Source organism: Pocillopora damicornis, chromosome 2 (assembly GCF_964200805.1).
Source record: "Pocillopora damicornis chromosome 2, jaPocDami1.2, whole genome shotgun sequence".
Taxonomy (NCBI): Eukaryota; Metazoa; Cnidaria; class Anthozoa; order Scleractinia; family Pocilloporidae; genus Pocillopora; species Pocillopora damicornis.
In genome coordinates this window covers 31,702,515-31,716,716 of record NC_142671.1, presented here as the reverse complement: position 1 = coordinate 31,716,716, position 14,202 = coordinate 31,702,515, and the positions used below count along the sequence as shown (strand labels likewise).

Below are 14,202 nucleotides of genomic sequence, written 5' to 3'. Positions count from 1 at the left end.
AGTGGCAAAGTTAATGGGGTTTCAGAAATTGTAAAGAGCCTCCAAAGTTTTCCTTAGTTTTGCAATATGGACCTTTAACCGATTCCAAAGGTCAATCGAGCGTTCACCTGCCCTCTAGTTCATTGGATTGAGGAAAAAAAGAAAGAGGGAAAACGCCTCAAACAGCTACACAGAACCGCCTTATTCATCTCTTTGGGAAGCATTTTTGGTTCTAATAATGGGAGCTTGTGTTGCGAAACTAAGCAGAGGCAAGGATAAATTTTGTTACAAAACACATGGTCGAAGGCGCTGTGTATCCGGACTTGGTGAAAACGCTGTTGAGGAACAAGGGAAGAAATGCAGTCTTCAAGAGCTACACCAGAATCCACCACCAGGATTTAGAAAATTCGAGATTGAGGTACCATGGCAAAGTATGGAAGAACATGTCGCCCTTCAATTATGGGACGTTTACAGGGCTCTGTACACCTTCTAGCTGCTAAGTTAAGTTTAAAACAAACAGATTGAGCCGGATACAGACACACTAGCTTTTCAAAGAATTATTTTCTGATGTTCATTAACCACATCAGATGAAGGAGATTTATAACATTATTTGTTTTGTTGGCGAAATACTTACAGCCAAGGAATTTTAGTTTGTATATCCTGATGAGAAAAATTGTAATTCTATCTGCAATGTATTCCATGTCAACTGCTTTAATCATTAGCACTTATAAATAGAGCTGTTCAAAACTTGTTTTATATCATTATTTCACTTTATTATTTAACGACGATGTCAAACTGATATCAAATGATCTTTTTCATTGTAAATCTTCATCCTTAAAGGAAGAGTTTGGTCGAGGTTTTTATGTTTAGATTTCGACTAACATTAATGGCATGACAGCAAAACAATAAAATGAAACAACTCAATAAACTGTTCGTCGAGCAATCAATTTGAGTTCCGCTAACGCAATAAAACTGCATTTGTGTTCTCGCAAAATGGTTGAGTCAGAGGACCGTTTGAATGAGAAAAAAAGAAATTTGCACAATCGCTAGTTCAGTTCGTCACTTCTAAGCACGAGTGACTTTTTAAAAGTTTCCGTTCTTGTAGCACGAGCCGTTGGTGGAGTTTGAAAATATTTCGCAAATCACCGTCAACCATCAAACGAAATACACGGGCAGTTATTGCCATTTTTTGCTAAAGTTCTCAACAAATTGAATCCTTTACGACACCTAGATGCACATTACACGTAGAAACGTTTCAACGGTTTGAAAAATGAGCGTGTATTTGCTTTGAATTAATTATACTATATAGCAATTGTGCCAACGAACAAACCTAACTGATTTTCATTGAATTTTGGAGATTAGATTGAAATCTGCACATTCCACCGTCTAAAAAATCTTAATGAGGAGTTTATCAAATGAAACTCGTCATGTAGTTGGCTTTGCCTCACGGAGAAGAACAAAACAAAACAAAATATACAGGAAAAAAATTTTCAATTTTCAAAACTTGGCTAAGAAAGTCACATTTCAATGATTTAACACTTCCACTAAAGTTTTTTTTATTTTGTTGCAGATTTGAAAGTGGATTTAGCGATTATTCTTCCATTTTGAGCTTGTTGTCGAAGATTTTTTTAAGTCTTTCCATTCGCTGTTCATGCGCACTGTTATCTCGGACCGCCTGACTACGAGCGTGCAGTGATAAAAGGTCAGTGTACTCCCTTTTGGAAAACTTGGCGTCTTGCTCCTCAATAGACGTTAAGATTTCCTGCAGAAAAAGTCAAACAAAGGGAATTATATCTCCCTTACCCATTGTCACTTTTGCTGTGTATAATTTAAGTATACAAACTTAATTGTGTAATTTAAAATGGGGGGGGTTTAAAGAAATTGCAGTGCTGCTGTGTGGGTGGGGGTGGGGGTGGGGGTGGGGGAAGGGAGGGGAAGTTACAAGACAATTTGGCTTTTCGCTTGGGTGAAGGGCGCATGCTCGTAACGTCAGCCTTAAAAACTCTCTACGGTGGCCAATTTACATTATCAACTCGGTTGGAAAAAACCAATATGTTTGAATTGTGTAAGGCAAGCAAGGTTCTGCCTCGTCTGCTTGGGTAATTGTCTGCTTGAATATGCCTGATCGCCATACCAAGCTTTAAAATGCAAAAGATGAGATGCAAAAGATTTTAAGACTGTATAGCTTCCTTAATGAAATAAACTCCATAATAAACCTTGCAGAGGGGTCCGCTTGATGAAGATTTTGGGTTACAAAAGAGCTCCAATTAACTCCCACGCCCACTAAATATAGGTCCTTTTAAAGTAATTATAGTAACAACAAAATTGGGACTCTAGTTGGTGTCCACTTAACATATGCATGGGGTTCATCTTTCACCGAAGTTCATTAAAGTGGGCGCTGAGTAAAGCGGTAGACTGGCACTTACATCTGGGTTAGAGTATAACAGTTCATAATACTGTCTGGCTCGATCCAGGTCCCCCTCCCTGGACATGGTAATGTTTGTCAAGTTCTGTTGAATAGCGAAGATGTTACGGCACCTAGAAAATGAAATTTCATAGTGAACCATGCACTAAATTAGCAGAAAATAACGTCAATGGAAGAGTATCAAGGCTAGACTGCGCAAAGATTTCTGGGATCGTCAGTGGTCAAACTTTGCAAGTTGCAAGGAAATATATGGCGAAAGATTAGTAGATGTCCTCTTCAAAAAACGTTTGTAAGAGATCAAAGCCCTTTTTTTGACCGCTGTGTTTTAAGAAATGGATTAAAATAATGTTAATACGAGGGAAACATATGCAATAAAATCTAACGGTAACCTGCTCTCCTTGAGTAAGGTTTATTCTAAAATTAACATCGCGCAATGGTCTCGAAATATTATAAAATCAGCTATGAAGTGCTAGAAATAACTCGCTTAGGTCTTTTTAGTTTCTTTGGACGTCGATGCAACCTTCGCCAATTATTTTCCTCCGGAAAATTGCAACGTTTGACCCCTGGTGAACCCAGAAATCTTTACGCAAACACGAGCATCCGATTACTGGTAACTCCTTGGTTGAAACTTCCCTGATCAAAGGAAAACGCACAAAAATTAACTTACATCTTCTTAATTCCGTTTTGGTTAATCCTCTTAATCTCCGAAACGTTTGAGATGAGAATAGAAGATACGAGGAATCCCACTCCCTCAAACAGGTATCTGAAAACAATAAAAAAGGTAAGTTTCTAAAAAAAAACTGACTGTGGTGCTGCGTCGGCGGGAGAGTATCACAAGGTAATTTAGTATTATCATATAAACTACGGTGTTACACAAGGATTTCCAGCCCTGAGAAAAGCCGTGACAACACACGTGAAAAATTACGATATTTTTTCACGTGTGTTTGATATCGCCAATCAGCTGCTGACACGTCACTTGCCTTTCGCGCCACTCGGTCAGGTTGATGATTGAACAGCAAAGCCTTCACCATTCTTAATACAAAGACGTTTGTCGGAATCTTTTCGGATTATGGTTGCTAAAACACCGAAAAATCCGTATCGCTTACAGACAGTGACGTTCAAACTTTCCTAGAAGGGGAAGAAAACCAAAATACGAAAAGAAAAACCAAAAGTTACGTATTCAGTGGCTTTGGTAATGGCATTTCTCCTGGCTGAGAACGAAAATCAAAAAGTGGAAGATTTGCCACGGGCCGATTTTGGCTGTGTACCTGAAAGATTTCTTCTGAAAGATTTCTTCTCGTGTACAAATCGACATTTCACTCGTTCGTTTCGCTCACTCGTGAGCTATCGAGTTAAACACTTGAAGAGAAATTCCATATCAACGCGCGCCCGTTTCGCTCTGACGAAGAGTTAACGCTCGAAACATCAGCTTTGAAACTCTTTACAGGGCCAATTTACGTTATCAACACAGTTGATAATCTTAAATTACCCCAATTTTCTGAAAACAAAGCTAACAAATGTTAGGTGACAAGTGATGACAAGTTCCATTTTAGTAAACAATGCAAGTATATTTAAGTACCTAAACTTGTAGTTTCCCATGCAAGCAGTTGCAATTTCCTCAAACGATGACAAACTCTTGTTCAAGTCATTCACGTTCTTATCAGGGTCCATAGCGTTTGAATTGCACATGTAAGACTGAAAGAAACAAATGAGAATCATTCGTTGAGTTCTTAGTAAGAGTGCATTTCAGCCCTTTGTCAAGTAATCCAAATTTCACACAAAACTGAGAACAAGGGCAAACGTTTCATTTAGAAGATGGCACAACCTCCTCACCTCCAAAAAACAAGACAAATATGAGTGTCTACAATTCACTTCACGTTTGAACCGGCCACTATTCATCGGAGGGAGGGGAAGGAAGAGGGGGTTTGGTGGATCTCATTGGGGCTCAGTAATATTCTTATGACCCCCATCATTAGCAGTAAATTTTATATAGCTCCACTTTGTGCTCTATTAGGTATGACTGACTCCCCCCCCCCCAGCCCCTCCCCTCCGTTCCCCCTGAAAACAATGTGATATCCCAAAAATCCTTCACTCCCCCCTCCCCAACCCCCCCCCCATACTAAAGACTGGTCCCTGACATGTCATACAACCTCTGACAGAAAGCCGATTGTAATAAAAGAATTTGCAGAGTGACAAATATTGATGATGACTACCATCATATGAAACCTGCGTCACGCCTTATCAACAGTTTTTGGTATTAACAGAGAAGCACATCAGAGAAAGCAGTGCCATGTCGTTGCAAAGCTTTCTTCAATCCAGTATCAAAAACTGCCCTTGCTTTTAAATATTTCCTATTGAAACAGATGGTAAGGCTACCATTTTGTAGCGTTTTGTCTTCAGTAGGACAGAAGGGCGTGACTGACCTCTTGTACAGTCCGCATCAAGAAATAAAAGCAATGGCATCTAATCTCCAGATGAAGCACTAGCAAGCAAGAGTCCGAGATTTTCTGAAAATCTTCTGCTAGCGTTGTAAGTGATCTGTGGGTTGAAAAAACGTGATTAAGTTTTGACTAACTTTCTACAGAGTTTCTTTTAAAGTTGAGTAAGAAATACAAAACTTTACCTTTTGGCTACTACTTGTAAGTCAGATGCAAGGCAAAACCTTTATTTGCCAATCACTTTTTTTCCTGTCTCATAAGCCTTTCATGGAGGGGAGAGTGGGTGAAGACAGGGGATCTACGTGATAGAGAGCTGAGTTCTTAACCCGAACGTGCTCAGTTCAGTGGATACGCGGGCAGGCTTTTGCCTCCCCCCAGCTAGAACTGTAAACGTGGTGTGCTGCATTTACTCTACTCAAAAAGACTTTGAGTTGTACCGAAAGGGTGTATTAAGGATAGGCTGTATTAAAATCATTTCCTTTTTTTCAAAAAAGAGAAGATTGGTTTTACAAGAAAAACGTTGGATCGGTCAATGGGTAATGTCAGAATCTATCGTTCGGCGACCAAGTCGCGATTGGTTAGTTTTTCATCTGACTGTTTGAGAAAGTGACGCGACTTTTCCGGACCAATCACCGAGAAAAGTAAAGCAAAACCTAAACCAAAACCAAAACTACAACCAGCGCACGCCCGGATTATATTTTACTATCAATGAGAACTATTCTAAAGCAAAACCAAAACGATCCCGGATTATTAAGTTGGAAACTCACTTGAAAGAGGTTCACTTTATAACAGTTAACGGGATAGAAATACTTACTGTAGGATTTCCTGGGAGACTGGGGGGATTTCTTGCTGTGAAATAAACGATACAAAAGGCAAGCTACTTCAAGCAAGGCTCAAAAGTACATTTAAGTATATATAACACGATATAACTCAAGACGGCTTCGACGAATTTGTTCATCAGTTTTAATTTTTCACCAAGTGGAAGAAATTTCCTCGCTTGACTTTCATAATAACATCAACTATCGCTACCTACAGGCATCTTACAAACAAATAGTTATTCACGACATTTACACAACAAGCGAATCGTACAGAACATTACCGAGGGATCGAAACTGACCAATCACGACCAACTTATGCAACTTAAGATTTTCAGCCAATATCATCACAGCAAAATTGAACTATCGATTAACACGAAGATGACTTACAACACCCTATCAGCTAGAAAATTTATCTGCAAATCGCACTATTTTTTTAACATACTTTCTATGAATCAGTTAAGTATTAATTCTGACCAAAATCCTGTAGTTAGTTGATTGAATTGTACTTCCTCTAAATTGGAATGGTCATTCGTGATGTGCAATTTTGGTCTGATACCAACCATGTGTTATAAAAGCATGCGCTTGATATCAGGCGAAATTGCACTTCACTTCAGTGGGTCCAGCAGCATTACTGATACCTTCCAAAAATTAATAAACTGAGTTACTTTTGAAATTATCTCGATCAATTAGTTGCCCTCATTTTAAAGCTCTGTTTTAGAAGATCAATAAATAATACTGATGAAAAAAATAAACAGTAATTCAAATAGAGATCTTCGAGTTTATAAGGACCTTTTAAGTAAACTCTCTCAGTGATACGACAAGGAACTAGTTAACCCGTTTCACTTTTTGAGGAATCAAAAATCGACCGATGAAAGCAAATGCGTGGATAAATTAGCTTTACGATTTTTTAGTAAGAGACTATTAAGTTATTACAGATTATATCTCATGTCGATTGACAAGTAATGCTTGGACAACTCACCCAATTTCTACCATAAACGTAAGCAGATCCATAGCCGTCGTGCACTTCTCGCTGTTAAGTTTAATTTTGCATTGTGTCAGGTTTAACTCAATGTTGCACCTCTTAAAAAATCGTTCCTAACGAAAATGTTTTTCCTTCCGTTGAGGCTCAAATGAAACTGGAATCTAAAATTCTCAATTCCACACAACAATTACGACTCCTCTTAGCGGGTTGTAGGTGAAAACAATAGACGATACAAAACATCTTCATTGTTTAAAATATTGTTCCGTTCCTCGGTATTTTAGATATGTTAACATACGTTTTACAGGTGTAAGAACTTTCAAATGATAAATTGAAACTTAACCAAAATGATCGTTTTGCGCGATTTCCTCGCAAATTTACCTTTAATTTCAATTTATGTGCTTTATTGTGTTAAGGAGGTGTGTATTCTGATATCTGACAAGAAGAGTTTTTGTTCTGTTCCCAGGGCCCATTTGGATAAGCGTTATCAAAACGTTCCGCGCTGTCCACCGGATAGGGATCTATCTAGTGGATAGCGTTATCCACCCTTCAAACAAACAGCGCCAAATTTCTTTCAGTGAAACCCAATAGCGCAGTTTTTTTTTCTATGAAGCCCAACTGCTTACAATAAGACTTTGCACGTGTAGCTTAAAACAAATGTTTTCTTGTTCTTAAATTGTCTCAATGAAGTACAACAAAGGAAGGTAGCTTTAAAAGGTTTTCAATCCAACTTACCGGTTTAATTCTCTCTTGTGACTCGGTTGTGACAAGACTTATACCAGTGGACTGCGCTGTTAAGCTTGTGGTAAAACCCCGTATGTGACCAGCCAGCCACTCCTAACAACACACATGGGCAAAAAGCGCAACTTTCTTAGCGTTTTATGCCATATTTGGGCAACATTTATCTACCACTATCAAAGATTACTTCATTCACTGACCATTACCCCAATAAAGCTTTTCAGACCAAAGAGTTCAACAAGGGGGAACTGAGAATAAATCCTATGAGTAGCTTAAGTCAAGTGTTCTAAATTCTCAATCACGTTGCTTCCAACTTAGGTTGGATTCTGGGGTCCGTGGCCACGAGGTCAACATGCTAGACACCGAATTGAAAGGTCTAGGTATGAACTCCAGCTTGGTTACGTGTTGGATTGGTGCAAAGCAAGACAGACAACCCTCACGATGGCTCTTGAGGCGGGGGAGGGGACACTCCTTGGACTAACATCCCCATCCCGGCAGAGTAGTAGTTCTTATTAGTCATACCCTATGGTTACTTCATGATATAGAAACTGAGATATGTTTAAGTAGAAATAAGACACTATAGCTTCAAAAAACTTGACCTATTCTTTCAGGAGAAGGAGCGTCAGGTTGCTGTAGTGCTACCCTGGTGTTTCATTACAAGGAGACACGTGATGTGTTTTCCTACCATGCTCTCCTGAAGGTTTGCCAGTGTTCTGTGATCACGTGTTTCAAACAACACCTCAGAATCATTCAGAAGATGCTTGGCCAGATTGTCAGTCAGTATGTCCGTCTCCTGTACACAAATACCGTGCAAGTGAATCAAATAATCATAATCGTGCAAATAATCATTTATAATAAGAACAATCATGTAATAAAATAATTATAAAAAGTATTATTATATGGCAAGGTAGTCCGGAGGTAAATCCGAGCGTTTTGGTTGGTTCTTACTTGAAAGGGATTTTGCCGTACGCCCTTTGCGACTTATACCTTTGCCACAACTGACCATTATGATAAATTATGATGGAAACTCTCAATCAAAAAGCGCCCTCGTTACCTTTTGATTTCGTTTCCTTGCAGCTTCAATATCTTGTTCTCCATCTTCCTGAGACAAAAGAATCGTTCCAGATCAACCTCACGATTAAAAAAGTTACCACTCTGTTAACAGCAATTCTTAAACTCAAATTAAGGTTAATTTCAAATGGCTACCTGAAGAAGACATTTGGAAAAACTCCAGGACATGCTCTGTTTGTTTGTTTGTTAGCTCGTTTGATACTTTTTGAACTGTATCCTTTACAAGAAAAATTGGTGCGTTTGAAATTTCTACGGCAGGATTACCATTTGGATGGTTCTGGATATTGTAAAACTGAAACGACCATGAAAAAAATAACGTCTCTTTTTAAGGGTGCACAAAAACGGTTGGTTCATTCAAATGCGATCCAATCAAAGTAACCCTCAAGCGCTTTGCAGGGCTAAGCTGAACTCTAACCTGTCTTTGTCGATGCGAGTGATGTTGTTGAAGGCCAGGCCAGTTTGGTAAGGACCTGCAGGGCAGAGCAACAGTTAGCCAGGCTCAAACAGCCTCGCACTAAGTTCCTTCTACACCGAAAGTCTACTGATCTATTTCCATTCAATATCTCTTTTGAATCAAAAGTCAAATACGATAAGGTAATGTCGAGACGAGGTGGCGTAGCGCTTGGGATGCTAGACTCTGAACAGAAGGGTCTATGTTCGGACTCTCGGAGGGTCCCAGTGTTGCGTTTCATAACCAACCCGCCGGCACTGAACTCCCACAATGCCTCTCTCAACCAAAGAGTACAAAGATGCGCCAACAAACTATCAAGGAACATGGTCACCAGCTTAGGAAAGACTAGTTTTCCCTTCTAAGAGGAGTCGTAAAACAATGACAGCTTGTATGCAGCAAAAGACCGTCGGCTGGTATGCCGACTTGGTCGGCTACTTTCACCTCATTTACCACAAAAGTTGATAAAAAATCGTCAATACATTGAAGTACCACTGAAGCCCCTTGCACAGCGGCCATTTATCAAGTGGAATTGAATACATAATTTACCAAAGGTTCAATCGAACTTCGTGGAACGCCTAATAAAATAACATGGCATTCACGAGAACTTTACCACCTCTTAATTCTCATTTCCTTCAATTTCAAACTTATTAAAAGCCTTGAATATCCTTAGTCCTGCAGATTCGGGATAAAGCTTGGCTGAAACGGTAGGTTCCTGAGCCTGAACCTTTTAACTCCCAAGATTTGATTGTTAATTCTCCCCTCTGGCTGCTACACATTTCCTATAAAATTAGTTACGGGAATTTGGTATTCGGACACCATAACAATTTTCTATGTGATAAGTTTGAATATTCTTCTACCTGTTTGCTGGATAATGTATGAATATTATAGGGAGAAGTTACTTGTTGATCACTTCCTTACCTCAAGCAGCGACTGATGTCTTCGTCTTTGGTCCAGTTGGCGCTGAAAACACGAGTGTGTCTGTCACCATCCATGCTGTATTTCAGCAGATCTGCAGATAAACAAAAGAGGTTGTAATTGAAATAACAATTTTTACCAAGTTGGCAGAAGAGGACACCACGCGATAGAACTTACCTTTGTATGTCTTATCACACCGATTCTTGAAAATCGTCAGCATTTTGCAAACCATTTCAACAAACTGAGGCGAGTAGTTTGGTAAGCTGTGCATAAGATTCTTAAGATCCTGTATCAGTTGTTCTACAGTCGCAGTGCTCTAGTCAGACAAGGGAAAAGCACTAGAGTCGATTAAAAGTAAAACAAAAGAGGGTTTTAATTAATTCTTTTTATCATACGTGACTACCGTTCGTAGAAAAGGCGGTATTGAACTAAAAAGAGGCCGTAAAGATCTTATAAATAAATCCTTAAAAGACGACCATAAGAGGCCTAATAACCAAGCGGAAACCGCCGGTAACCAGCTTTAATTGAAAACCCCGACACTGAAATATTGTCAGGTTTTACAGGGAGACGCAGTATTTGAGTTGCGGGTGACCGCGTTGAAATCCGGCCGAATCGAGAGGTCTGGGTTCGAGCCCTTAGCAGGTCACTCTGTAGCTTGGGTAAACTACTTCATTCTCAAAGTGCCTCTCTGCACCCGGAAGTTCAACTGGGTAGCGGTGAACGTTCAAAGAAACTTGACAAATTCTTTTTTACATTAATTCTTTGCTGAGGGAGTGGAACGTGGGAAAAGAAACCTGCCATGGAATAGAATCAGTTTTTTTTACTGCTTATTGCTTCACGTAATAAAAAACTGGGATAAGCTCCAGTTTGATAAGCTAGTAGGCTCGAAAGATTAAGCAAAAAAAAAACAAAAACCTACCTGTAGAAGGGGTCTGTTTGCTCCCAAGAGCTTCAAAATGTTTGCATCAGTGGTCCTTCGAAATGTGTCCGTGTCTATCGACAAAGAAAGCAAACAAAAAAATTCAATAACCAGCAACAGCATGTTAGCGCTTTCTGTAATCGCTTGAGTATTACATTCAGTCAGGAGGCCAATTTGAACATTGCGCATGTCTGAATTCGGATAAACTGAATAACGGAAGGCGCAGCAGCGAAAGCTTCCGCTTTCCACCTTCAGCGGGAGGCGCACTACTGCGTTGTTGGAATGGTTATTGGTTCTCATTTCGCACTTGTGAAAAACAAAAAACCTCAACCCACGTAGTGCCTGCTCCGAGAATCGAACCCTGGTCACAGAAGGCGAAAGCGACTTCTTTCGCCACTGTAGCATTTCTAATCTTCAAACTCTGTTCTGCGGTTTTTTTTCTTTTTCTTTTTTTTCCTTTAGTACAATGAGTCTTACCTTCGGTTACTTCTTTCAACTTCTCAAGAATATGAAAGAGGATGTCCTCAATAAAAATGTCCTTCACGTAGTCGGTGATAAAACCATATAGAGTGCATCTCATCCTAAAAAGAAATGTTGTAAAGTTTTGGAGGAAGTAAAGTTAGCATTGAAATAACAGAGCCACAGCCTCTCACTGGTAAATTGTACTCCACATGAAAAATGGAGATTTTCCTCGAGTCACCTCTCCAGTAAAATTCAGAGTTACAAGTGAACAAGACTGGGCCAAAGTTTCTCCAAGCTGTCCCAAAAACAACTCCAAAAGTCCGTTAGCCTCTTTCATTCCTATTCTGTTTATGGTTTTCCGAGTGTCCCATGAGTTCGTCTGCATTTTCAAGCCGTTACTGCGATGTTTTAGTTTAGAGCTCAAGTGTTGTTTTGACCGAACGCGCAATGTCACTTGCTGGGTTTGAATCAATTATTTTTGCACTTGATGCGCGCGCCTTGCTTCTGCGTAATTATGATAAGCTATCTCGTATTTTTTTCACGTACATTATTAGTAAGTGATCACATGATTTTTCTCGTGCAATTTGGAATAAATGTACACTTGTATATTTTTTTTTTAAGACCACAAATTGCACTCGCCCTATGGGATCGTACAATTTTGTCTTTGAAAAAATTTACTCCTGCTTATTTATTCCAAATTTCACTCGAAATCATGTGATTAACTATACTAAACAGATGAACGGAAACATGGAATCTATTTGTCAAGTTGACAACGTTTTCAAGTAGTAAGTAAAGACAGGAAGGTAGAAAAGAAAGTAACTACAGCACACTTACTCTCCGTGTATCTTAATGGCTGATTCTATTTCACCGACAAAGGACATCAGAGGGCAGAAGACAACTGAGAAAAAAACAAGGAAAGCCAACGTTAGCGAGGTAAACAAACACGGTAAATCGTTTCAAGAAAAATATCAACAGAGTCGATTGAAAATTCCGAACAAGGACAATGTGTGAGCAACTGCGCACCTAACCCTTCCCTCCCTGAACTCTACAACAGTCAAATGATTACAAGTTGGGGTTAACGCTGGCTTAGAGGAAGGGTAAGCGCGCAGTTGCTCAGGGACTGACATCGATCCGTAAATTTATCATCACAACGCAAAGTATGTCATCACGACCTCGATTCACATGGATTTTTGTGATCAGTTCACCTGTAATGTTCCTTGGGTTTGGTTTACATAACAGCTGTGGCTTGGTGTTGTGTAGCGGCACTCCATAAGTGTCATCGTCATCTTCATTCTAAAAGTTTTAATAGAAGACGAAGTAGTATTTATTTGCAAGGGACACAAACGTACGCTATGACTGAATACAATGAAATCAGCTCCGCGCGAAAACAGAGAATGAGAAGAAGAGCGTCCCCTGGCTCCTCCTATTCGCAATGCACTGCACAGCATACATTGTTACTGAGAGTAAGACTTGTCATAGTAGGTTTGAAAATTAATCGATTTAGCCACGTTGTAAACGAGTTTAGGGAGTCTTTAAACGGAGTTTTGCTATCATCGATCGCACAGTAAAATTAAGTCTCGCAGAAAGAGGATCACAACATTCACTAATTTTGAACGTTTGCTAATTTTGCAAACTAGAGTTGTAATGATGTTGTAAAATTTTTTTTTGATCACTTATGGAAGTTAAAGGGTTACAAAACTCTACAAAGTCAATAACTATGTAAGAGACAAGTCATTTTTTTATTCAACAGCTAGAGTCAAAGGATTTTGGTTGTTTCACGATAAAATTTGCCTCATTCCCCTTTAAGGCTCTGTAATATTCTTATTATCACCTCTCACTGGTAGCTAATTAGCAGCCAATTTTCCATAATCCCCCTTTTACACTCTGTCGCGACGACTTATCCTTCCTCCGTTACCCTGAAAACCATATGATCCCCTTAAAATCCTCCACACCCCTCTCCCCCTCCACACTCCCCCCCCTCTCCCCCCCTCCCCCCTCAGGCGATTAAGAATGACTGGCCCCTAAGGCTTGGAACGCTTAGAAGTGGCAAATTTCAGCTTTAAAACCATTTGTACCCAGTCCCCTGATGACTCTTTTAGATCAAAGATTTTTCTACATACCGCAGTACCAGCCATGCATTCTTGGCGCCTCTCCCGGATGTACGTATTCATACTGATAGCTGACGAGGAACCTTCAAAACGATACAGTGGGGTCTGAAAAGCAAATGAATAAAGGGGGTAAGTTTCTAAAGAAACTGTGGTGCTGCATCGGTGGGAGAGTATAACAGGGTAATTTAGCATTATCAAGGAGTTACTAACGTAAACTGGCCACCGTAGAGAGTTTCAAAGCTGACGTTTCGAGCGTTAGCCCTTTATCAGAGCGAACGACGAAGGAGTCGGAGGATTTTGGTTGTTTCACGTATTTGGCTTCTAGTTTTCGAAATATATCTTACAACCTCATCTGAACCTCGTCTAGATCGCGTAAGGCCGCGCAAAAGAAGAAAAGAACACGAATGAAACCATTTAAGTGTTAATAACAGCGCACAAAAAAATCTGCAGCGTCTTAAGGTACATCTTGTAATGTGAAGCCTGAGAAAAGGAGAAAAAGCAAAACAAGTTTGGATCGTTCTAAGAGGCTTTTTTATTGCTCCGCTTTTCATCTGTTTTATTACCACGTTTTACGATGTAATGCGGGGGCATATTCTGAGCGTTCCGATGCGCCAATATGGTAAAATGAAGTAGCAGAGGAAGAATAAGACTCAGTAATCCTACCCGTTCGTCAGACTTCAGAGGTCCTCTTCTTCTAAGAGAAAAGAATGCTGCCACATCACTAGGAAAAAGGAAATAAACAGACCATTATTGAGCTTTATTCAACTGTTTAAAAACTAAATGCAATCAGTGAGAACCGTTCAATGAAGTTTTACAAATCAAAATGACAAAATTTCCATACAAGTATCAAAAAGGATTCTGGAATTGCACTGGTTTTTCGCTTTCCTGAGAGATCGATG

At 39.6% G+C, this 14,202-nt stretch overlaps 1 protein-coding gene across 2 annotated transcripts in view; it reads right to left on the bottom strand.

Moving 5' to 3' along the window:
• Positions 1 to 730: 730 nt before the first annotated feature.
• LOC113677085 (exocyst complex component 4) overlaps positions 731 to 14,202 on the bottom strand; it is a 25,664-nt gene continuing 12,192 nt past the window's right edge. The window contains exons 18-36 of one of the 2 annotated variants that reach the window (XM_089197186.1): positions 13,967 to 14,024; positions 13,316 to 13,408; positions 12,401 to 12,488; positions 12,030 to 12,093; positions 11,211 to 11,314; positions 10,734 to 10,807; positions 9,992 to 10,130; positions 9,818 to 9,908; positions 8,864 to 8,918; positions 8,432 to 8,479; positions 8,063 to 8,170; positions 7,375 to 7,476; positions 6,640 to 6,690; positions 5,657 to 5,691; positions 4,828 to 4,942; positions 3,984 to 4,099; positions 3,072 to 3,167; positions 2,406 to 2,517; positions 731 to 1,741 (exon numbers count right to left, since the gene is read on the bottom strand). In XM_089197186.1, the coding sequence (XP_089053312.1) occupies positions 1,571 to 1,741; positions 2,406 to 2,517; positions 3,072 to 3,167; positions 3,984 to 4,099; positions 4,828 to 4,942; positions 5,657 to 5,691; positions 6,640 to 6,690; positions 7,375 to 7,476; positions 8,063 to 8,170; positions 8,432 to 8,479; positions 8,864 to 8,918; positions 9,818 to 9,908; positions 9,992 to 10,130; positions 10,734 to 10,807; positions 11,211 to 11,314; positions 12,030 to 12,093; positions 12,401 to 12,488; positions 13,316 to 13,408; positions 13,967 to 14,024 (1,720 nt within the window). In that variant the 3' untranslated portion in view covers positions 731 to 1,570. The remainder of the gene's footprint in view (positions 1,742 to 2,405; positions 2,518 to 3,071; positions 3,168 to 3,983; positions 4,100 to 4,827; positions 4,943 to 5,656; positions 5,692 to 6,639; positions 6,691 to 7,374; positions 7,477 to 8,062; positions 8,171 to 8,431; positions 8,480 to 8,863; positions 8,919 to 9,817; positions 9,909 to 9,991; positions 10,131 to 10,733; positions 10,808 to 11,210; positions 11,315 to 12,029; positions 12,094 to 12,400; positions 12,489 to 13,315; positions 13,409 to 13,966; positions 14,025 to 14,202) is intronic. The other variant, XM_089197187.1, reaches the window with a different exon arrangement.